The sequence below is a fragment of the Emericellopsis atlantica genome, assembly GCF_019669845.1.
Source record: "Emericellopsis atlantica unplaced genomic scaffold F5Z01scaffold_6, whole genome shotgun sequence".
Lineage (NCBI taxonomy): Eukaryota > Fungi > Ascomycota > Sordariomycetes > Hypocreales > Bionectriaceae > Emericellopsis > Emericellopsis atlantica.
Window position 1 is genome coordinate 874,205 of NW_025764708.1, and position 22,027 is coordinate 896,231.

At 56.0% G+C, this 22,027-nt stretch overlaps 8 protein-coding genes across 8 annotated transcripts; 3 read left to right on the plus strand and 5 right to left on the minus strand.

Annotated features, from left to right (window-relative positions):
- Positions 1-448: 448 nt before the first annotated feature.
- Positions 449-2,307, plus strand: F5Z01DRAFT_649200 (hydroxymethylglutaryl-CoA synthase). Its single transcript, XM_046263076.1, has 2 exons — positions 449-661; positions 800-2,307. The coding sequence occupies exons 1-2, from the start codon at positions 602-604 to the stop codon at positions 2,090-2,092; spliced, it is 1,353 nt and encodes a 450-aa protein (XP_046120768.1). The 5' UTR covers positions 449-601; the 3' UTR covers positions 2,093-2,307.
- Positions 1,995-4,081, minus strand: F5Z01DRAFT_490399 (uncharacterized protein). Its single transcript, XM_046260170.1, has one exon. It carries the CDS (start codon positions 3,874-3,876, stop codon positions 2,359-2,361), a length of 1,518 nt encoding a protein of 505 aa, XP_046120769.1. The 5' UTR covers positions 3,877-4,081; the 3' UTR covers positions 1,995-2,358.
- Positions 3,997-5,742, minus strand: F5Z01DRAFT_491039 (uncharacterized protein). Its single transcript, XM_046260173.1, has one exon. The coding sequence runs from the start codon at positions 5,427-5,429 to the stop codon at positions 4,287-4,289; it is 1,143 nt and encodes a 380-aa protein (XP_046120770.1). The 5' UTR covers positions 5,430-5,742; the 3' UTR covers positions 3,997-4,286.
- Position 5,743: 1 nt separating this feature from the next.
- F5Z01DRAFT_490367 (glucosidase II beta subunit-like protein-domain-containing protein) lies at positions 5,744-7,923 on the plus strand. The gene is made up of 2 exons (XM_046260169.1): positions 5,744-6,117; positions 6,175-7,923. Exons 1-2 carry the CDS (start codon positions 6,030-6,032, stop codon positions 7,779-7,781), a joined length of 1,695 nt encoding a protein of 564 aa, XP_046120771.1. The 5' UTR covers positions 5,744-6,029; the 3' UTR covers positions 7,782-7,923.
- Positions 7,924-8,064: 141 nt separating this feature from the next.
- F5Z01DRAFT_634414 (uncharacterized protein) lies at positions 8,065-9,660 on the minus strand (the record flags this gene model as incomplete). Its single annotated transcript, XM_046262052.1, has 3 exons — positions 8,065-9,318; positions 9,363-9,407; positions 9,433-9,660. The coding sequence occupies 3 exons, from the start codon at positions 9,658-9,660 to the stop codon at positions 8,065-8,067; spliced, it is 1,527 nt and encodes a 508-aa protein (XP_046120772.1).
- Positions 9,661-9,841: 181 nt separating this feature from the next.
- F5Z01DRAFT_490943 (uncharacterized protein) lies at positions 9,842-11,399 on the minus strand. Its single transcript, XM_046260172.1, has 4 exons — positions 10,848-11,399; positions 10,611-10,790; positions 10,484-10,563; positions 9,842-10,426 (listed from the first exon to the last, which is right to left on the minus strand). The coding sequence occupies exons 1-4, from the start codon at positions 11,175-11,177 to the stop codon at positions 10,303-10,305; spliced, it is 714 nt and encodes a 237-aa protein (XP_046120773.1). The 5' UTR covers positions 11,178-11,399; the 3' UTR covers positions 9,842-10,302.
- Positions 11,400-11,865: 466 nt separating this feature from the next.
- On the plus strand, positions 11,866-13,983 carry F5Z01DRAFT_649214 (general substrate transporter). The gene is made up of 7 exons (XM_046263077.1): positions 11,866-12,509; positions 12,566-12,649; positions 12,700-12,825; positions 12,877-13,306; positions 13,358-13,495; positions 13,548-13,706; positions 13,762-13,983. The coding sequence occupies exons 1-7, from the start codon at positions 12,112-12,114 to the stop codon at positions 13,933-13,935; spliced, it is 1,509 nt and encodes a 502-aa protein (XP_046120774.1). The 5' UTR covers positions 11,866-12,111; the 3' UTR covers positions 13,936-13,983.
- F5Z01DRAFT_649217 (armadillo-type protein) lies at positions 13,984-21,925 on the minus strand. The gene is made up of 4 exons (XM_046263078.1): positions 21,595-21,925; positions 21,461-21,528; positions 14,723-21,399; positions 13,984-14,669 (listed from the first exon to the last, which is right to left on the minus strand). Exons 1-4 carry the CDS (start codon positions 21,666-21,668, stop codon positions 14,208-14,210), a joined length of 7,281 nt encoding a protein of 2,426 aa, XP_046120775.1. The 5' UTR covers positions 21,669-21,925; the 3' UTR covers positions 13,984-14,207.
- Positions 21,926-22,027: the final 102 nt, after the last annotated feature.

The following is a 22,027-nucleotide window of genomic DNA, read 5'->3' on the forward strand; positions in this document are numbered from 1 at the left end:
TTGATAGGAGAGCAAAAGGCTCATCTCTGTTTTACTTGATCAGGTCTAGCGTCAGTTTCTGGGGTTGCCATATCGGGCAGGTTGACGGGTACATGGTTCGTGGGCAAGAATGCACCGAAGGCAAGCAAGGCCCTGTGTCGTGTGCCGCTTCGACCGGCGCGTTTGCCTCTACTAGACGATAAGAAGGAGTAATGGCACCTGTCTCCAAGCCATCACCATTCTATTCAACAAAAGTGATCTCGAGCACTCATAGTGGATCCGTGACATGCTCCTAGATTACTGAACTGACTGACTGATCTGCTATCGCATTCGAGCGCAGGCAAAAAAAGCGGTGAAAAAAAGGACTAGGGGAGGAAGCGCTGCGGTAGTCTAATTCGCGATAAAATGGCATCCAGGGGATCCACTGTATCTTGGGCCTGCTTGGCCGCTGGCTGGCTGGTTTGGCCACTGGCGGCTGCTGGCCCGCTGGCTGCCCCTCCATTTCGATCCATTCTTCGGGACATACATTTAGCATCCCAACGCCCACCACAATCTCTCCTTTTCCTCAGTCTCCTATCCTCGCATACTCTCTGCACTTTCGATCCCAGAAACACCCGTCAAAATGGCCTCCCGACCTCAGAACATTGGCATCAAGGCCATTGAGATCTACTTCCCCAACCAGGTACGCACATGCCCTCCCGTGCGCTCGCACACGCACCCACGCTTTGTCCTGGACCCCTGAGGCAACCCCTCCAAGGCAATCCAGGACAACGCGGGCAGAACAAAGTGGCCGAACCTCGATCCTGACCACCCCTCACAGTACGTCGAGCAGACCGAGCTCGAGAAGCACGATGGCGTCTCGACCGGCAAGTACACCATTGGCCTCGGCCAGACCAAGATGGCCTTCTGCGACGACCGCGAGGACATTTACTCCTTCGCCCTGACCGTCACCTCCCGCCTCCTCAAGAATTACGCCGTCGACCCCAAGTCCGTCGGCCGCCTCGAAGTCGGCACCGAGACCATCCTCGACAAGTCAAAGTCCGTCAAGACCGTCCTCATGCAGCTCTTTGGCGACAACACCAACATTGAGGGCGTCGACACCCTCAACGCCTGCTACGGCGGCACCAACGCCCTCCTCAACACCGTCAACTGGATCGAGTCCTCCGCCTGGGACGGCCGTGACGGCATCGTCGTCGCCGGCGACATTGCCCTCTACGCCAAGGGCGCCGCCCGTCCCACTGGTGGTGCCGGCGCTGTCGCCATGCTCATCGGCCCCGACGCCCCCGTCGTCCTCGAGCCTGGCCTGCGCGGCACCTACATGCAGCACGCCTACGACTTCTACAAGCCCGACCTGACCTCGGAGTACCCCTACGTCGACGGCCACTACTCCAACACCTGCTACATGCGCGCCCTCGACGCCGCCTACCGCGACTACTGCGCCAAGGAGGCCAAGCAGCTCAACGGCGCCGCCGCCGACGGCAAGCCCACCCTCGACCGCTTCGACTACCTCGCCTTCCACGCGCCCAACTGCAAGCTCGTCGCCAAGTCGTACGCCCGCCTGCTGTACCACGACTACCTGGCCAACGCCGACGCCCCGGCCTTTGGCGAGGTCGCCCCCGAGCTGCGCGACATGGACTACGAAAAGTCCCTGACCGACAAGGTCGTCGAGAAGACCTTTATGGGCCTCACCAAGAAGAAGTTCCAGGACCGCGTCAGCTCCTCCCTCAACGTCGCCACCATGTGCGGCAACATGTACTGCGCCAGCGTCTGGGGTGGCCTCGCCTCGCTGCTGCACTACACCGCGCCCGCCGACCTGGACGGCAAGCGCATCGGCGTCTTCAGCTACGGCTCCGGCCTCGCCGCCACCTTCCTCTCCTTCCGCGTCAAGGGCTCCACCGAGACCATCAGCAAGACCCTCGACATCCCCGCCCGCCTCGAGGCCCGCAAGACCCTCGCGCCCACCGAGTACGAGGCCTTCTGCGACCTGCGCAAACAGGCCCACCTCCAGAAGGGCTTTGCCCCCCAGGGCCAGACGGAGAACATCACCCCGGGGACATACTACCTCGAGAAGGTGGACGACATGTTCAGGAGGGAGTACACCATGAAGGTGTAAGCGACGAAGCGAGCGAGCGAGTGGAAGCCGACATGAAAGCATATTTGATGACTGTTTATTCATTTAATATATTTTTGGGGAGGACTGGTGGCCCGGTCCTTGCTTAAAAGATGAACATAGACAGGGAGGTTTAGTCTTTGGAATGTGTTTATTCCCTTTGTTGGTCGACTATATAGAGGTCGAATGATGAATCAAGACATTACGTTTTCTAGACTACCGTACACTCTCTTGTATGTTTACATTCGTGCTGCGCCTCTCGCGCGCCTCTATTCCTTCTTCCCCTTGTACTTCCAGGTCGCGTTTCTATGCAGCCAGTAGTCGCCGCTCTTGATGCTCTTGGCGATGCCGTACAGACCACCCAGCGGCCGCAGGCTCTTGACGCGCTGGCGCCACTCGCCCAGCTCCCTCCGTCTCCGGTCCACGTCCACCTTCACCTTGTCGTACACGCTGGGCAAGGTGGTGGCGTGGTACTTCTCGCGCAGCGCCGTATACCACTTCTCGTCGTACAGCGCCCAAAACTCGTTGGGCGAGTAGTAGGTGTGCGCATAAAGCCACTTCATGCCACCGAGCTGCACGAGCTTATCCTCTAGAGCGCGGTTCTTGTGCACAAAGGCCTCGGCGTTGACGGGGCCCCAGCCCCACAGGCCAACGTTAAGCATCTCCTTGGGTGTCCCGTCGGCGTTCACCTCGTTCTTGTTGTGGGGGTGGAAAGTTGGCGCCGGGGCCTGCTTGAGTGGGCACAGCCAGAGCGGCCAGATGTCAAAGTTCTCGGCCGTGTAGTCGACAAAGGCCTCGACATTGTCGTACGGCACCGCGAGATCCTGCACCACGAACCGAGCAGACTCCCCCGAGCCGTGGAGGGCGCGGTAGAGCATGCGGGTGTGCAAAAAGTCGTCGAGAAACCAGCGGAAAAAGCGGGTAAAGGGCACCATCCAGAAGTACTTGAAGGCCGAGGCGCCGACCCAGAAGCCGCCGCGGTCGTAGCGGAAGAGGTACTCGCCCAGGGGGATGTAGTCGGTGGCCGCCTGGGCGGTGGCAGAGCGCTCCTGGACGTGCATGTAGTACCACGGATCCCAGGCGCCTGAGAATGTGCGGATCGGCGCCGCGGTCGGCTTCTCGTCCGTGAGCTTGCCGGTGACGATGACAGCGTGGGTCGGCGAGAAGACGATGCCGTCGACGTAGTCGTTGTCCAGGTTGGCCGTCTCTTTCCTCACCTTCTCCACCGCCTCCTTGACAGAGCCGACACGGTGATACGTCGTCTGCACATACTTCTTGGCATCCATGAGCTGCAGCTCGATCAACGTCGTCGTGCCCAGCGTGCCGACCGCACCAGCCGCCCCGTGGAACAGATCCGCCCTCTCCTCCCGACTGGCCTTGACAACCTCGCCATTGCCCAGTACCATCTCGACAGACTTGATCGTCTCGTCAAAAAAGCCGTGCTTGAAACTCGAACTCTCGCCCGCCGTGCCTGCGAAGCCGCCACCCGTCGTGATACCCGGGAACTCCATCACCACCGGCGGCACGAGCCCATGCTTGAGGGTGTGCTCCACCAACCGATCCATGGGCACGTTGGGCTCCACGAGCGCAATCTTCTGCGCGCGGTCGACGCCGAGCACATTGTTAAGACTCGAGATGTCGACGAAGCGGGCCTGCGGCTGGCCGGGTTTGGGTCGTGGGCGCGTCGAGTTTGTCGAGCCGTGGAAGATGCGGTAGGGCTCTGAGCGCTCAAAGTAGCCGCGGACGGCAGTCGAGATGGCCTTGACGGCTTGCCTGTGGCGCTCCATGGCTGGCGGCGCTGGCACGGGTGGTGGGCAGCTGAGGAAATATTTTGGAGATTGTAAGTTAAAGCTGAGGTCTGGAGACGCGTATGATGAGGCTTGGCTCCAGTTGGGGTCCAAGTGTGGGGGGTCAACTCCAAGCTCGCCCAGCTACCCTGTACGTGTAACTCTGCTCCTTGATTTAAGCTCGTGAGACATGAATAGTTGTCTGGTGCTTGTGTAGTAAAAATCACTAATAGGTAAGTGTTGACATTCTATCTGCATTCAGGCGCAACCGATGTATGAAGCAACGAAAACTGCACGAGCTCGGTGGTGAGGTTAACCAGACTAGACCAACAGAACCAGAAGAATGTTAACTTCATGCGCACCTAAGCCGTTGCACGGGTCGAATCATGATTTTCGATACCTCCAACTGCTTATCTACTTTTCATCTCCTCTTGAAACTTATCCGTCCACTCAGTAAACTCATCCTTCCCGCCATCCCAGCTCCGTCCGAGCAGCTCGCTCACAGCAAACGCATCCAGAAAGCACTGGTCCATGAGACTATCAATCTCATCCGGCTCAAGCTCGTAAAACGCACAAGCCAGGTCGCCACATCGATCTGGCAGCACGCGCAGAACCGCCGCCGCCTCGTCCAGCCGCTTGGTAACATTCTGCGCGTCTTCGTCGGCCGTGACGGGCGGAGGGAGCTGGGGAAGCTTCTTGATCCTTCTCTTCACAATCGCGTTGTATAGAATGGTGACGAGGCGCAGCCTCTTGAGGGATGTCTCGAGACGCGGACGAATCTTGTCGGGATCGGATTTTGGTATGGCAGATGCCGAATCCATCATGTCGTCAACCATGTCTTGCGCGCTCAAGTGGGCGTTTTGCAATCCCTCCGCAAGCTGATCCAACTCATCGTCATCATCGCCCTCCTCTTCATCCTCGGCCTCTTCCTCACCCCATTCCTTCAACTCTTCCATGACATCTTGCAGTGTGTCCCTCCACTCCTCGACCTTGATCTTCAAGAACCCCCCAATGCCGAGGTTGGCAAGTTTCGTGACCTCGTCACAAGCGGCCCAGAGCACACCCGTCAAGGCGATACTGCCCTTGCCATCAGGACCAAAGCCTTCCTTACTGCCACTCAGAGCCTTGCCGTCGCGTGGGACCTTGCCCAGCAGGCTCGACAGTTCGATAAACACGGTGCGACAGCACCAGGCGAGTTCCTTGCGGAAGACGGACGTATAACGACCGGGGGTGCATTCCTCCAGAGCACTTGCCAGACCCGGAACCGGGCCACCAACGAGATCGCGCACAATTCCGACGACAGCCTTGGCGGAGAAAGGTTCGTTCACGACAAGGAGGGAGAGCTTGGTGGAGTGGGCGCGGATGAGCGACGCTGAATCGCGCGCAAGGGCGATCGCATCGATAGGCTGACCCTCCTTGGTCAGTGTCGGTGGGTTTGAAGAGGGCTGGTTTGGCGTGGCATGGATCTTGGTGAGAGCAGTTTGTAGTTGGGCGAGGAGAGTCAGGGAAGTATTGAGGATAGCGTCGAGAGACTGAAGGCTTTCGGGCGCCATGGTTGCTGGGGTGCTCGTACGGCGCAGGTTAGTTGACGCGGGAGTTGTAAGGTCAAGAGTATGATACGCCAAGTCAGTCTTAGGCGCTGCCAGCTTGCTTATTGAGACAATTTGGGTATGAGTCTTTGGAACGAGGGTTGGTGATGAATCAATCTGTTGATGATGGATGGAGGGGCAGCCGTTGGAGGGGCAGCTCAACTTTTTTATGGACCCACAGCAGCTTCGGCGTGTACCTGAGAATGACAGGGAAGATCCAACTTGAAAGGGTGACTTTCAGAAAGGGAATTTGTAATTGAGTTGAACTAAGCACCGCATTGACTATTGTTCCCTCACTACTTTGACATTGTACTTTACTCTGGATTGCCGCTAAAGACGGATGCTTCATGTCGGTTGCCAATGTCACAAAGTGAGCTAAGTGCTCCTCAAACGAAAGAGGCTTAGCGTTCTTCGAGCCAGCACTAACAATTAATCGACCCACCACGATGACCCTGAACACATCACCATGTCCGATAGCCTCCCATCTCGAGCTTAACACTCCATATCCCTTCACTCTGCATTGAGCCCCTCCCCTTCTTCTCAGCGTCAATTGACCGCGCCAGGATGCAGCAGGTCTCTACATTGACGTTGTTGGGCGCTTTTGCGACCGTCACGCTCGCGGGCACGCTGCCCCGGGGCGTCGGGCCAGAGTGTACGTTCAGGCCACTCCACACGACCCTTTGAACCGGCTCTGTTAACAAGCTTTCAGTCGCCTCACACTACGAAAACGCCCTCGCGCATGAGGAATGGCGCTGTATCAACCACCCAGAGATCCGTATTCCGACGACATACATTAACGACGGAACGTGCCATTGTCCCGACGGCTCTGACGAACCAGGCACAGCAGCCTGTGCGTATCTCGACACCGCCTCGCCCGCACAACCTCTGCCAGGGTCCTCTTCTGGAACGACCAAGACCAAGAACGCCCTCCCTGGCTTTTGGTGCGAGAACAAGGGCCACATTGGGGGATATGTACCCTTCTCCTACGTGAACGACGGCGTCTGCGACTATGACATTTGCTGTGATGGCACCGAAGAGTTTGGTGGCAAGGCGAAATGCGAGAACAAATGTGCCTCCATAGGCAAGGAGTTTCGAAAGCTCGCAAAGGAGAAGAAGGCCAAGATGGAGAGGGCAGGTGCCAAGAGGATGCAGATGGCCAAAGAGGCGGATGCCCTGCGTCACCAACTCGAGGAGAAGATTGCCGGCCTCCGAGCAGAGGTCTCGGTACTGGAGAAGAAGAAGGACGAGTTATGGAAGAAGCACGCGGAAGTCGAGCTCGAGGAGAAGAACAAGGTCGTCAAGAGCGGCGGTTCGTCGGGCAGCGCCGGCGGCAAGCTCGGTGTCCTCCTTGGACTGGCGAAGACCCGTGTTGAGGAGCTGCGGATCACGCTCGGGAACGTAATGGAGCAGCGTGACGACCTCGCTGGTAAGGTCGCCGAGCTGGAAACGATCCTTAGCAAGTTCAAGGAAGAGTACAACCCCAACTTCAACGACGAAGGTGTCAAGGCGGCCGTCAAGGCCTTCGAGGACTATGCCGCCAGAGAGGCTGATGCCCGCGAGCACATCCCCGACTCGGAGGTGTTGGAGGTTCTCAAGGAGGACAGCGAAGTCAGCGGCGTCAACTGGGCCGAGTTTGAAGGCGGCGAGGGCGACGATACCGACATTCTGTACAGCTTTGAGGCCTACCTCCCCGCCTTTGTGCGTGGTGCGATCCACGAGAAGCTCGGCCAGCTTCGTGTCTGGCTCATCGCCAACGGCATGCTTGCCGACAATGTCAAAGAAGGCACCGAGTCGTCACTGCTCAAGGCGGCGCGCAAGGATGCGGAAGCCGCCGAGAAAGACGTCAAGTCCAAGAAGAAGGAGCTCACCAAGCAAGAGGATGACCTCGGCATGGACTACGGCCCCGGAGACATCTTCCGCGCAGCCCGTAACAAATGCGTCAGCGTGGATGCGGGAGAGTACACCTACGAGCTCTGCTGGCTTGGTAAGACCATGCAGAAGAGCAAGAAGGGGCACGGCTCCACGAGCATGGGCAACTACAAGCGCATCGAGTTCCACGACGCGGATGACGAGGAGCGACTGGATGGCAGGAGCCTCGGGCAAGGCCGGCGGATGGTGATGAAGTACGAGGATGGACAGCAGTGCTGGAACGGCCCCAAGCGACGCACGGATGTGTGGCTGGGCTGTGCCGAGACTGAGGAGGTCTGGCGTGTGAGTGAGTCGGAGAAGTGTGTCTACAAGATGGAGGTTGGCACCCCGGCGGCTTGCGAGGCGGAGGGGCAGCCCAACAAGGCGGATGGCAAGGATGAGCTGTGAGCCCTTGGGTGACTGAATGACAATGCTAGGCATGTACTGAGAGATGGGGACAAACTATAGACAGCGACCTGATAAATTGACGCCTTACACAGACGGCCAGGAAGGCGGGACAGCGGGACTCGTCCAAGCACCTCTAGTGGCTGATGTTAGACTAAGGGCCAAGCCCGGACACATGTGAGATGCCCCAGGTCACAACGTTGACGCCCGCAGGCAATACGAGAGTGCTTTGTGAAAGAAAGAGACAATGTTGCGCTAGAATAGATCCTCGCAAGAAGGCGCCAGCCTATCCGTCATCACCACCGCGCTTCTTCTTAGCTAGTCGCGGAGATAAAGGAGATGGGGGGCTGCGTGGTGCATGAGGTTGAGGATGAGGAGAATTGCGATCCTTCTCGCGGGCCTCGGATGCGAGACTGGAGGCCAAGTTTGTCTCAACACCAGTCGAGGCTTCGGTAGCCAGCCGGGAGTGCGCTCGATCTCCCGCCTCGCCCTGACCGTGTCTATCAAGGTGAGGTCCGTCGAGCTCATTATTGGTCTCCTCCGTCTCTGGGTTGCTGTCGGACGATTCGGGAAGTGACGGACAACCAGAGACAATGGCTGGACCCGATACCTCGTTCGACTTCTCCTCAGTTGCACGAGTACCGCCTTCAATGGCTGTCGCTTCTGCGCGCCGCCTGCGCACCCTCGCGTTTGCTGTTTCGATGAACTGGTCACGGTACTTCTTGGCCAGCTTTCTCAAATTCCTGAACGCGCCAACACCATCTAGCCAAGCTTCATGGCTAGCTGTCAAAGCGTAAATATGAAGCTGAGCCATATGACATCTAGGGTTCTGACCGAGCTCAGCAGGAGCTGTGAGGTAGTGGGCATATATGTAGAGACAGCCGCCATGGAAGATTGCCGTGAAGGAGTAGGCATTGTCATCATACACGGGCTTCTCCAGAAGGTGATTTTGCAAGGCATGCATCATCATAACCCCGTGTGCGCCGTCCAGTATTACCTGCGCTTTGGCAACGTCGAGTGTGCCAGTAGTAGACTCGACTTCCAGGAATAAGTTAGGCGCTATGGGAGCGTCTGTCTTCACCGTAGGCACGACCGTCCTGTACAGCGCTTCTCGGACTCCTTGGTCTATCGCCTCGGGACGAGCTCCGTCAAAGAAATCGGGATTTGGTCTCAACGTGATGTTCTTGGTCCGTTCATCTAGGTTGGTGAATGGAAGATGTCCCTCGTTAGGGATGTCAGTATCGCCAGTGATAAACGGGATGACTTTGGCCATCAATGTGCTTTCAGAACCAGTCATGCTTGTGCATTGAAAGTCTTCAAAGGCTGACTCGGACGCAGTAGATGGCGAAAGTGACCCGCTTGGAACTTTCAAAGCCTGCCGAATTTCATTCAGATTCGCCGGTTTGGGCGGCCGACGGCTATCGGGGAACCTATAAAATGGAGGATACATGTGGTGATCCTCACAGTGCTGTCGGAAGTTGGCATCATAGGCAATAGAGCGTTTCTGCGCAGAAACGCGAGTTGGCTTGGTGGTTTCCCGCTGTTTGAGGAGGAGGCTGATGGGGAAGACATCGAGTGTTTTACCCTTGTTGGCTCATGATACTGCATAGACTGATCAGTCCGCGGTAGCTTAAAACAAAGAGTTTGTACTCACCCCTCGGATATCGCATATGTCAGGGCCACACGCGCTTGCAAACCTCGTGCTGTCAAGAGTCGAGCTTCCCCCTCGCCTAGCACTGGCATGACTGGTCTTAGACACGCCGAGCTTCAGTTGATGTTGGGGAGCACTCTGCCGGTCGAGCTCTTGTAAAGCCAAAGGAGTGAGCCATACCTTCGACAACTTGTCGTAGAATGTAGGAGGGAAGTTCCAGGGAGAGTCCATGGACCACGCCGTTCGATTTGGCGCCGCGTTCCTGGATGGAATCTGGATTGTTAGGAGATGGCCTGCTTGCTGATCCCTGTGTTTTATAGATGTGCATCGTGGGATCAGAACACGCGTGAAAGGATTAAGGAGGAGTTGGGGCGGTATTGATTGAGTTCATGTTGGATGCCAATTTCAGTCGTGTAACAAAAGCTCAGACTCGTCCTCTAATGGGGTTAGCGCGCCTTTCTCAGTCTCGACTGCGACATGGCAACAATTATTGCATTATTATTAGGTAGATCAGCACACGGTAATTCAGTAAGACCCTCCAGCGGTCGAGTTGAACGGGGGCCGCCCTTTCATTCATTATGACCACTTGGTCAACGTCCTCAGGCCCCCTTGAAGCTTGTAAAGGCGAACCAAGTGAATGAAGCACAAGCAGCAAGAAGCGAGTATAATCAATAATTCAGTATCACCACCGCATAGCATTAAAAATAGCAAGCAAGCAGATGCTCCGAGAACCAAGACTCACATGAGCCGCCGATGCCCTTGAAAAGTGGGAAAGGCTCCCGAGGCTACCTCCTCTCAGTCAAACTATCACCTCCCGGGATGCTTTTGTCATTCATCACCATAGTGATGGGAAGATGCATCTTCGGCGTGCGATTACACCTGCTGAGCAGGTTCTCGAGGGACCGTCGACATGGGCGGATTGTCCGTCGCAGCACTCCCTTGCCGTGTTGAAGTCGCTCCGTTGGCTCCATTGGCTAGGTGTGTGGAAGAATGCGACCTTGGTAGAGATAGTCAATATCTGATGACCGTAACGGCGCGAGAGTTTACTACTTACTTTCGCAGCTTCCCGGCCTGCCTCTTGGCTTTGGCGACCGTATCCTTGACTCTGACGTACTTGCGGAAGATGTATATGCCCTGCCACCCAGGTTAGTCTCGCCCCATAATTTCAAAATCGGCCCTACCAAGATGAAGCTGAGCAGGTGAGCCATGGATGCCAAGAAGGAGAAAGCCAGCGTCGTTCTCCAATAGCCACAGCCAGTGCGCCCAACAGGGACTGTCCCGACAGGGCCAGTCCGCCACCACCGGCCCCAGTAGTAGCCCCAGTAGTTGCGGTACCAGCCTGATGAACATTGCCTGGATTCCTATTCGCAAACCTGGTAAGCATCACATCTTGACATGAGGGATTCAGGAGTCCATACCGATGCAAGGAGGGAAAACGCAACGATCCAGGCGACGAAGAGGATAAAGTCGAACGGGAAGCTAATCGACAGGGCGTTGATGGGCAGACAGAAGAGGATCGAGAACGCGGTAGCGATACAGGCAACGACCAACGCGTACACGATACGGCCCTGTACGCTGACACGGGCGACGCCAATAAGGTAAGTGAAGCGAGCGAGGATCCCAAGCACAATGACGGCACAAACCAGCTCGCTCATCCGGAGGAGGAAAGTGGCAACCCTGTGGAATGTGCCCTCTCTCTCCTCTTCACGGTGTTTACCGTTCATCTGTGCAGTTTCGCTGTTCGGCATGGTGCGAGAAGGTGGTGTTTTGCTATGGTTCAGGTTCTGGTACACGGTCCCTGGCTGCTTCAAGAACTTGGAAAGTCTAACGACCAACTGTTTATGGTGGGAGGCTTTGCCTGTACTTATGTCGCCGGCTGGAGCGTCGTACAGTCTGATTTTGGCCGCAAAGGTCGGCTGATCCTAGTTTGAAGCCCAGGCTCTTCCATGAGCAGCCATGGTAAGTTCGGCCTCGCTTGGAGAAGGGCTGGGTGAGAGTGCCATTCCAGCCAGCGTGGAAGCCTACGCCTTGCGAGCATGCCACTGATTCAAGCTACGGCGACTCATTGGATTCTCATCCTTGTGGGTTGAAGTCTAATCCGTAGCGGGAGTCGGGACAGGGCTGGAACATGTCCCGACGATAAGGCTACCAGGTAGGTAGGTTGACAGCTGACGGTTGCGAGATGAAGCCAATCAAGTTCGAGCCCTCACGCGAATAAGGAAGCTGTCCCAGTGTGGTGGCTGAAACCTACTTGAAGGCATGATCCCATTCTGACGTATCTGGAGCGGGATGAATCTGGGGTGAATGCAGACGGATGGTTGGAAATGTGGCGGACCAAAGATACCTTGGGGTATTGTGAGTCGTTCATCAGCCGTACTGGTTTGTTTGTTAATAAACTGTTAAACAAGCTTGGTCTGGTCATGATCTTTTTGGAATCCACGTGGCCGATTTCCAGCGTCGGATTCGGCTGCAGCTGAAGGCGGCGATATCTTATCGATAAGATCCAGTCAAGTCATGGATGATGGAGCTCCAGTCGCTCGCTTCATTATCAAAGCCTCGACCCCAAGGCCCATCCATCGTCCATGGCGTGACACCTTGACTTGTAGCGACATTGTTTTGTTTGCCGAACCTTCTCTAGCTCGAAGCTAGCTAGCTCACTGTGCTCAATTCCTCCCCCTCACAATGAAGCCAGCCTTCCGCCTGAGGGGCCATCCCCTCCTATACGCCATCTGCCTTCACCTCGCCATCGGTGCCTCTCTATGGGGCTACAATATCGGCATCCTTTCCAGTGTTCTCGTCCACCCAGGCTTCAGCAAAACCCTTCGTGACCCGCCGCCATCCATACGCGGTATCATCACAGGCGTATACTATGTCGGTACACTGCTCAGCTACCTCTTTCTTGCGCACCCTCTGGCCGACTGGCTTGGGCGCAAGAGAGCGGCTGCCATTGGCACAGTAGTAATGGTTATCGGAATGTGGTGCATGGCCGCGGCAAGAGGCCTGCTCCCCCTGGTCATTGGCAGACTGGCCTGTGGCTTGGGGGTTGGTATCATTAGTACCACGGTGCCTCTATATCAGAGGTTCGAAAAAACTCCCCTTTGCCCCTTTTCTAGCATACGCTAACAGAGGATGTCAGTGAGATTTCACCCGCAAAGGAAAGGGGCAAGTTCGTGACGATGAACCATGTCGGCTTCATCGCTGGGATGGCAGTCGGTCTATGGTAGTGTAAATGTGCTTAGGTTTAGTGATTTGGTGGACTAACATCGCCAGGGTCGGCTATGGCATGTCGTTTTGGAAGACAACCTCGGGCGACTTCTGGGGCTGGCGTTTCTCTATTTTCCTTCAAATCATCCCAGCAACCATCTTCCTTCTAGGGCTGCCCTTCCTACCCGAGACGTAAGTCACATACCCACAATCATCCATCGGCATCGCACTCACACAAGCAAGACCGCGCTGGCTCGTCCAACAAGGTCGCAAAGACGAGGCCAAGGCCATACTGTATACTCTGCGCCCCTCCTCGCTTGCCACGCAGGAACTGGACCTCATCTCCACGTCCACGACACGTTTACCCCCGACATTCTCATCCTTCAAACGCCTGACTCTCTCACTCTTTCGAGACCCGGCACTCTTTGCTCGTCTTTGGCGGGCTTTCCTTCTGCAGTTCATGGCCCAGATGTGTGGCGCCGCAGCCATGAAATACTACCTCCCCTCGCTGCTCCAGAACTTGGGGCTGAGTGTACAGAGCTCGCTGATGGCTGGTGCCATTGAGATGACGCTCAAGATAGGCATGACAGTCGTGGAAATGTGGATCATCGACAGACTCGGACGAAGACTGTGTCTGGTGCTCGGTTCTGTCATCATGGGTGTTGCCATGCTTGTGAGTACTTCCCCAAGCTATCCCCTCGGGATGTCGAGCTAAAAGCCAAAGATCAATGGCGCTTTGCCGCTCTTGTATCCCAACAACATGAACAAATCGGCAGATATCATCTGCATCATGTTCATCTTCATCTATGCCATGGGTTACTCCCTCGGCCTCGGCCCTGCGGCCTGGGTCTATTCCTCAGAGGTATACACCCCATTTCTCTATGCCTGATCCTGTCAGACTGACAGACTTTTAGATCTTCCCAACGTCCGTGCGCGCACGAGGTCTCAACCTCGCCGCGTCCGGCGGCGCGCTCGGCTCCATCATTGTATCGCAGATATGGCCACTCGGCAACGCAGCTTTTGGCAGCGGCATTTACTTCTTCTTCATGGTCGTGAACTTTGCCTGTGCGCCGGTGAGCTCCCTTCCCACATTGATCATCTGCATAGCATCCACTGACAAGCCAGTAGACCATTTGGTTCCTCTACCCAGAGACCAAGGGCCGCGAACTAGAGGACATGGACGCCCTTTTTGGAAAGACAGATACACAACGTGAGCTGGCACTAGGGATCAACACTGACGAACAAGTCAGTGCATCACCACGCGCGAGCGGGGAAGAACAAGACCGTCTCCTCGCCGACTGACGAGAGGCTGCAAATCGACATCACGGAGCGAGCATCCATAGACTGCATGCAATAGACCAACTATACCAGTACAGCGCTGTCGCATATTATATATCATTACATCCCATCGTCCAAGCATGCCCTTATACGCCTGATAAAAGTAGACGACTATACCGCAAATCCCGCAAACGCCTGGATATCTACCACCAAACATCCGCGCCCCCTTTCTAGATTGACACTCAGTATATGCTGGAAAGAATTGAAAATGTTGCGCCAGACACGACAGACGGTGTCTACCAGAAACTGCACCATCCAATGTAGTGCTGACAGAGGTTCTCCAACTTGGTCGCCTCAATGATCAGCTTGTTCACCTGCGCGACGACCTCGAGTTCCTCCGTCGTCTTAAAGTCGCGCCCGGTGAGCTTTTGCTGCACGCGATCGAGCACCTCAACCGCACGTGCATTCTGGCTCTCGGCTTCCTGCACGGGCGCCATGCCGTTGACGAAGCCGTTCGCATGATCGGTGTTGTTCGTGGCGACGGTAGAGTTTGTCCGTGCGCGGCTGCGCGATGGCAGAGCCACGCCTTCGGCAAGCAGCTCCGACGGTGCCATGTCGCTCTCCAGTATGGACTGGCGGCGGGGACGGGCACCATTTGGCACGACAGCGGCCGTTGCCTCGGTCTCGGTGCGGAAGTTGGGACCCGTTGGTGATGCGGCGCTGGTCAGGCGCCACGTAAGCAGAGGATCGTGGATAAACTAGTGTCTGTCAGCAAACTGGCCATTACGTAGAAGTACAGGGCAAAACGTACCGCTTCGAGCACCGCCATGATACTCTCCTTGTTCTCCCGTAGCACGCGCATCACATGCTCACACGTGATACGGAAGCTACCCTCAATGTTGCTCACTTCCATGGCATACGTCAACATCCTCGTCAGTCGGAAGGGCACCCTCTCTGGGTATTTCTCTCTCTTCATTGCCACCTCGAAACAGTCGCCAAAGTCAATATGCACAATCTTGCCGGTAATACGGTCGAGCATCAAGTTGGACGGGTGACGATCACCTAGACCCAGGATATAGCCCACCATCGACATGACACCGAGGGACCGGCTGTAGTTGGTCCTCCTCTCCAGCCACGCCTCGGACGACTTTGATTTGAGCCAGAGCACGCGGTACAGATCCTGACCCGTGGTGTTGTCGAGCGCATAGCCAAAGACCTCAACCTTTTGCATGAGCGTCAGGTTGTCGTAGTCGGGGGCCATCTGGAGCATGATCCTGTGCTCAATGTTGAGCAGAATCTTGCGGCTCTCGCGGTATTCCCGTATGAGCACATGCAGCGTGTCGCTGTGGGGCACCCAGCCCAGTAGACCAGAGCTCTGCGACAGCGGAATGGCAGGGAAGCGTTGGATGTTGAGATGCCTCTTGAAGCATTCCGAGTCGTTGGCGAGCAAGGTATTGCATAGGCCGAAGAGCTGCATGACACGTTCGTCTTGGCGAATGTCTTCATGTCCCTTGAGAAGGAAGGCGTACTGGTTCCCATCGCTGCCATTGCAGGTGAACTTGCGCGGCCGTTGCTTCGAATTGATGACGGTGAACGTCGACTCGAAACCCGTGATGCTGACAACAGGTTGTCCACTGCGATAGGTACCGGGCACAGCCAGGCTCAGATCCTTGGCGTTCAGAAGCTTGGGCGAGCAGTACAGTAGCTCGAGAGAGGTCACCTGCACAAGCTGCCTCGAGATCCTTCGGAATACCTGGTAGTAAAGGTCCCAGGCTTGATTCAGGTCGTTGACGTCCCCGCTCTTCTCGTATTGCTGACACCACTCTTGGGCCTCCTTCAAGTCGCGACCAAAGGCTTGCGCAAATGAGATTTCTCGCAAGGTTTCCGGTCCGCGCTCCAGCAAATCGTGAAGCGGGTCCAGTGTCGCGAACATGCCTTCGATGTTCTGGTCACCAAAGTATAGACGGGAAGCCTCTTCCAGACCCTCGTGCCAAAGCTCATGCCAAAGAACCGCAACGCGAATGAGCTCGTTGCTCACAAGCTCAGCCTGCGCAACAAGCGTGGCGCTGTGCTGGCGCATGCTGTCCATGATCATGGCCGCCGACCTCGACCTGCGGGTATTCTTCCATGACTTCATAGCGACGGTCAGAGGGTACACCAAGGCCTGGGGATGGGCGCGTCCCACGTCAGCCAGCAGGTTGTGCACAGACTGCTGCACGCGGCGGTTGGGCTGGTTGATTCTTGCAATCAACTGGGGAATGACCTCGAGCCAAGTATCGATGCTGACCTTGGAGAACCCTTCGGCCACTGCACCGTTGACATCGGGGTGGCCGCCGTGGGCAAACCACAGTGTGAGCAAGCGCAACGTGTCTTGCAACGAGCTGCCCTGGAGTAGAGCAATGGAATTGAAGAAGCCCGTGATTGCAGGCACAACCCTGGACAGCTGTGTGCCGTCATTGCGCGCCACGGCCCGCTGGACAATGTCAAAGTTGGCCAGAGCCCAGGCGTGCCAAGCCTTGTACCACCGCGGGTTGTACTTGGTGGCCTCGGAGTACGACGTCAAAACATCTTGCAAGTGGTTGTCCTGCCACTCATCCTTATTGAGTGCCATGATCCACTCTCCTTGCCGCAAGTAGCATTTGGCCAGAAGAGTAGTCTGATCAACCAAAGTCTGCCTGGTCTGCTCGCTCATAATGGCCGGGTCGACGTACTCCTGGAAGGCAAAGTCGCTGCTAATGTTCTCGCTGCCCGTCGTCGTCGAGAGTTGGACTCTAGCTCCCTCGAGGCGCATAGCAAGATCTTTGGAGAACATCTGGAGACAGTACAGTGTCTTCTCAGCCGTTCCCGAAGTGCGATGACCTGGCTGCTGGCCAATTTCCCACTCATACTTGAGGATGGCGTATGTGACCTGGGGAGGGATACGGTTCAGGACCTCCCTCGGGTGGTTATCCCAGTACGGGATCATGCCCTCGAGCTTCTGCTCTGTGCCAATCAGTTGTTTCAACGACTTCTCCGCCAGACCAACGCGCCCTGACTTGCGGCAGAGGTTGGCAAACTTGATCCACATGTGCAGATTCTCACTCGGGGCCATGACTAGGGCGCGCAGGCGGAGCATTCTCTGCCACACGTCGACGTTGCGCTGGCAGCCCTTCAAGCGCGTCTCCCACGTCTTGCGCATGGTGGCCTGCTTCTTCTCATCGCATTGCTTGTAGACAATGATCTCTTCCAGTTCAGCGAGCATCTGCACACGCACCACAACGTCGTAGGAGCGGTTGTATGATTCCGTCACCAAGGCGCTGAGTTCAGTGTCTAGGCCTTCACGTGCCATAACAATGTTGTTGATGGCCTCTCGGAATTGATTGCGATGAAGGCATAGGATGGCGCCGAAGAATGCTCGGTCGGCCGTAGCTTTTCCAAGTGACGACAGATAATTCTCCATCGAGTCCCATTTGCCGAGACCCCAAGCGGCAGCTGTCGCCAGCGGCGCGATTTTGCGCTGCACCTCGAGCGAGGAATTGGCCCAGGCCGTGCCAGTGAGATCAGCCAGGGCATCCCACTCGCCGAGAGCGTGCAAGCAACGCATCTTACCCATGACCACGTCGACAGGCACGGGCTGATCTTCGGGGATCTCGGCTTCGCGCTTGTTGTAGAAGGCGAGCGCCTCATCCCACCGTTGCAGCTTCTCGAACCAAGACTCGCGCAGCTGAATCCCATCTTTGTACAGTTGCGCTTTGCGTAGAATACCAATGGCAGCGTCCGACTGCTGTAGATTATTGTTGATGGAGATCAGGGCCTCGACGGCGCCGCTGCTCTGGTCTTGCAGGAATTCGAGCTCTTTGTAATGCAATGCTTTGGCGTATGCGTGGCAGCGCGCAGCTTCTCGTCCTAGAACCCTGATATCAATGGGCAGTGCTTTGTCATCATGCTCCATGAATTCCGCGAGGTTGAGCAGGAGTCCAAGCAGATCGGGCGGCACATTCTCAGACTTGATGGCATTCTCAATGTTCTGGATGAGTTCTTCTTGGAACTGCTCATACAACTCACTCCAACACGACACGAAGGCTGAGTTGAAGAGTTCGCGTGCAAGCGGCGGGTATGTGGCTCCCAGAGAAGCGCAGGCTCGCAGCGCATGGTTCGGCGATTCGCTTAGCAGTGTTGCGCTGAAACGGCGCTGCCACTCATGCCAGTCGTCCTTGGTGGACTTGCCGTGCGTGCCCCAAGCGGCCTTGAGGTGCATGGGGTTCATCTCCAGCTTCTTCCCCTGAATGTCTGCAAGGGCGGGTTCATCCACCACTTCGACGAATGGCGCTTCGGAGCTCAGATCTTGCGGCAGCACTTCACCATTCTGGAGCTTCCTGACGAGCAGCTCATAGTTTTGATGTTGGATCTGGTGCTGTGCAAGGACCTTGTTCACAGTTCCGGCAAAATGGAGATAGTCCCGACCCAATTGCTGTATAAGGGCACACAGGGTGTCGAGCGACACGTTGCGTAGGGAAGGGTCGCCCGCATCCAGCACTCGTGTCAATGGGTGGATGATTTTGGCGGCGTAATCATTCAGGTTGACCTGTCGGGAGATCTTCCCAATCGTATCAATGGCGGACCGGCGGATCGATGCTGGTTGGCCTTGTTTCTCAAAGGTCCTCACAATGACTGGCATGATGAGATGCATATACTCCTCCGCGCTGGCACCGAACACTAAGAATGCATGCAGTACCTTTTCCGAGGGCATGCGCTTTGCGGAGCCGTCCTTCTCCAGCACACCCAGCATCAGCGGCAGAAGACCCGCCAGGTACGTTTTGAATTCGCCCTCCAAGGAACGGCTGATTGCTTCAATGAGAAGCAAGATTGTCGTCTGCATCGCAGCGGACGTGTGCCAGTACTCCTGAATGACAACGATGATCTCTGGCAAGTAGTTCCTGATATGCTGGCGGACGATGCCGACGAGAGTAGCCAGATGGCTGAAGTAGGATTCCAGACTCCTATTTGTCGACGTTCTTATCACAGTCAAAAAAGCCGGAATAATCCTGTCAAGGAAGCTGACACACTCGAGTCCGAGAGTGCGGAAAATGCTCATGATCCCTTCGACCACGGCAGCATGGTGTTGCACTAACGACTGGTCTTTGAGAATCTGGAGAAGCGCATTGATGGCCACAGTGGGATAGTACTCCTTGTTTGATGGAGTTGTACCCGTCATCATCAGGGAAATATCCGTAGTCTGGCCTTGCTCCGAACGCCGTTGATCCTCAGGGCTGCTCTCCTCCACTTGTTGGTGCTTGTATGGATCGAGCGCACCAAGCACACCGAGAAGCTTGATGGTCGCTTGGCGCAGGGGGATGACGTGGCCTTCGTTGCGAATAATGTTCTGGAGGAGTTCGAGCAGTTGAGGATACTCAAGGTAGGGCGTGATGACATAGCCCGAGCTACAAGCAAACTGGCCCAGAGCATGCAACGCCGCTTCACGCTTGATGTTGGAGCTCTGATCTTGCAGCGCATCAATGATGATGGGCATCAAGTCGCCCTTGTACTGCAGCATGTCCTCGCCACCGACAGTTGATAGCTGACCAATAGCCTGGAGAATCGTGGCGGCTACGCTGGGATTCGAGTCGCTGGCCCTTGGCACCAAGACCGAGACCATGGGGTCGACATATGGTTTGATCAGCCCTTGCGCGTTTTGAACAAGTAGACTCAACAACTTTGCGCTCTCTTCTTTGTTGCGCGCCACGTCGGAGTACTCAAGCTCTGTAAGCAGCTGAATGAGCGTCTTGCGCAAGGACGGAATGACATAGGCCGGATTGTGCTTGGCGAGACGGCCAATGATCGAGATAGCCACCTCCCGGATAGCAAAGACCTCGTCATTGAGCGCAAAGAACAAGACTCGGATGTTCTCGGCCTTGCTCAGGTGCTTGTCGAATCGTTCGTCGAGTGCGGCGAGCACCACGCGTCTTATGCCAGGCTCGGGGTCAGAGACGCCAACAGTGAGAAGCTTCTCGATGACGTCGCCAACCACCTGTAACGCGTGCAGACTGGTCTGGTTGACGATAGGATCGCGGACGTATAGCTGGCAACATGTGAGGGCCGCCGCTTCTCTTATCTCGGGGTCGTCATCCTCCACGTATTTGATGGCAACGTCTCGTACAAATTCATTCAACACGTGGCCCTGGAAATCAAAGCTGCCCAGCGTGTTAAGTGCCAGCTTGATCTCGGCCTTTCGATGGTCATACGCCCAAGGATCCTTTGGGTCTTTGGTGATAACTGGCACTGAGCTCAGCGTATTGGGTTGGGGCGCACCTAGAGGTTTGAATGGCTCGCCGCACAAGACCTTGCTGAGCATGTTGAGTAGCCGCTCCTGGATAGTTGGCTTGATAGGGGGGATGTAGAAAGCCATATCAACCAGCGCTTGTGTGAGCTTGGGTGTGAGGTCGCAAGCAAAAATGGGATCCAGTAGAGCTTCCACGTATTTGCTCAGAGTCTGTCCAACCGCGACTGCCAGACGACTGATACAGTCAAAGACAGGGTCCACGGTTCCTCTCTTACGAGATGCCACGCTGAGCCCTTCCCTGACGTGAATCACCACGCCGTCCAGATACGGTGCAATGGAGCTTTTGACAGCATTGGCGATCGAGCCGATGGCCAGGAAGGCGTCGTTGCGTTCCTTGTCTTTCTTGAGCATACCGTTGAGATAGACCATGAACTTGTGAAGCCACGCCTTGGAAAACTCAGATGGTGCGTAATTGGCAAGGTTGGGGATCAGGATGACCACAGTCTTCCTGATGGTGGGATCTCGATGATCCTTGTGCTTGAAGACAATGTCGCAGACCTGCTGGTAGTGCTCGTGCATAAACATGCCGCCTTGCTCGAGTAGCTCTTTGATGACCAGCAGGGATCCATGTATGCTTTCGACAGTGGCCAACCGCAGGCCCTGTTTGGCCTCGGTGTATGTCTTGTTCATCCACTGCTGCTTCATGCTCTGATCTCTCTCCCGTATAATCTTAAAAGCTGCGCTGACCGTCTCGGCAGAGGTGACGCGAATGAGGTGCTTCGGGTCTCGCAAACCGACCCATATCCATTCGAAGATGATGGGCATGTACCCGTACATGAGGGTGGGCGCATTTCGGGACAGTTCGCGCAGGACAAGCACGGCGCTGTATCGGCGTTCCTCGACTCGGTCGTTCTGCAGCCACTCCAGGGCGGTGTTGACTTCGGAGTCGACCACTTCGGAGATCATGGAACCGCCAGGTCGACAAAGCTTGCCCAGTGCCTTGGCAGCAAGCTGCATGGGATTGATATCCTTTCCTCGGAGGATCGTCTTGAGGTTCTGCATGAAACGAGCGTATTTAGCGGACGCTTCGACGCCTTCAAAGTCGATGAGGGCATCGAGGGCGTAGATGCCACCGATTCGATCGTATGAGTCGTTACCGTGCGCGATCAGATTCGATATGCTTCTGTTAACGGCACCGAAGAAAGCCTGAAAGTTCTCATTGCTCATGTCTGGAGAGGGCATAGTCAGTTACGAGGGGCTCTCAGAATGGGACGTGGCGCATGCGCTTACCTCGATGGCAGACACCGACAAGCTCTCGGAGCTGCAACGCAGCCCTGCTGCGTACTTCATCATTGGCCCTGAATTTCTTTAGCATCCATTTCGCAGCGAGTTGGCCATGAGGGTCAGGGACGTGGGTGACGTACCTGGAGCGAAGACCGCGCGTAATGACTTCGAGTCGGTCCAGGGCAATCTGCTGCTGAGGATTTATCGTCGCCATCCTCCCCGTGGGCGACTATATTATATATACCAGCGACGCATGTGTCGCCTCGTGAATGGTGAGGTGTTCGTCGCTTCGTTCGCGCGCGCCGTCGGGAGCTTGGGGTATGGACGTGGTAGGTGCTCAGGCCGCAAGTATCACCGCGGGCGACTGTATCTGCCGAGTCGTTGAAGGCGTAGACAACGCGCCCTGGCCGCCCTTTTTGATCGTCGTATCGAGTGGCCGAGGGTCGCCTGCACCGAAAGCTATGGCGTTGATGATGGCTAGAGGTGTGCGAGGCTCTCTCGAGGTTGGAGGTCCGGATGGACGACTGAGCTGCAGTGCTAGAAATTGTGGAGCGCGGGACTTGCCAGCCAATT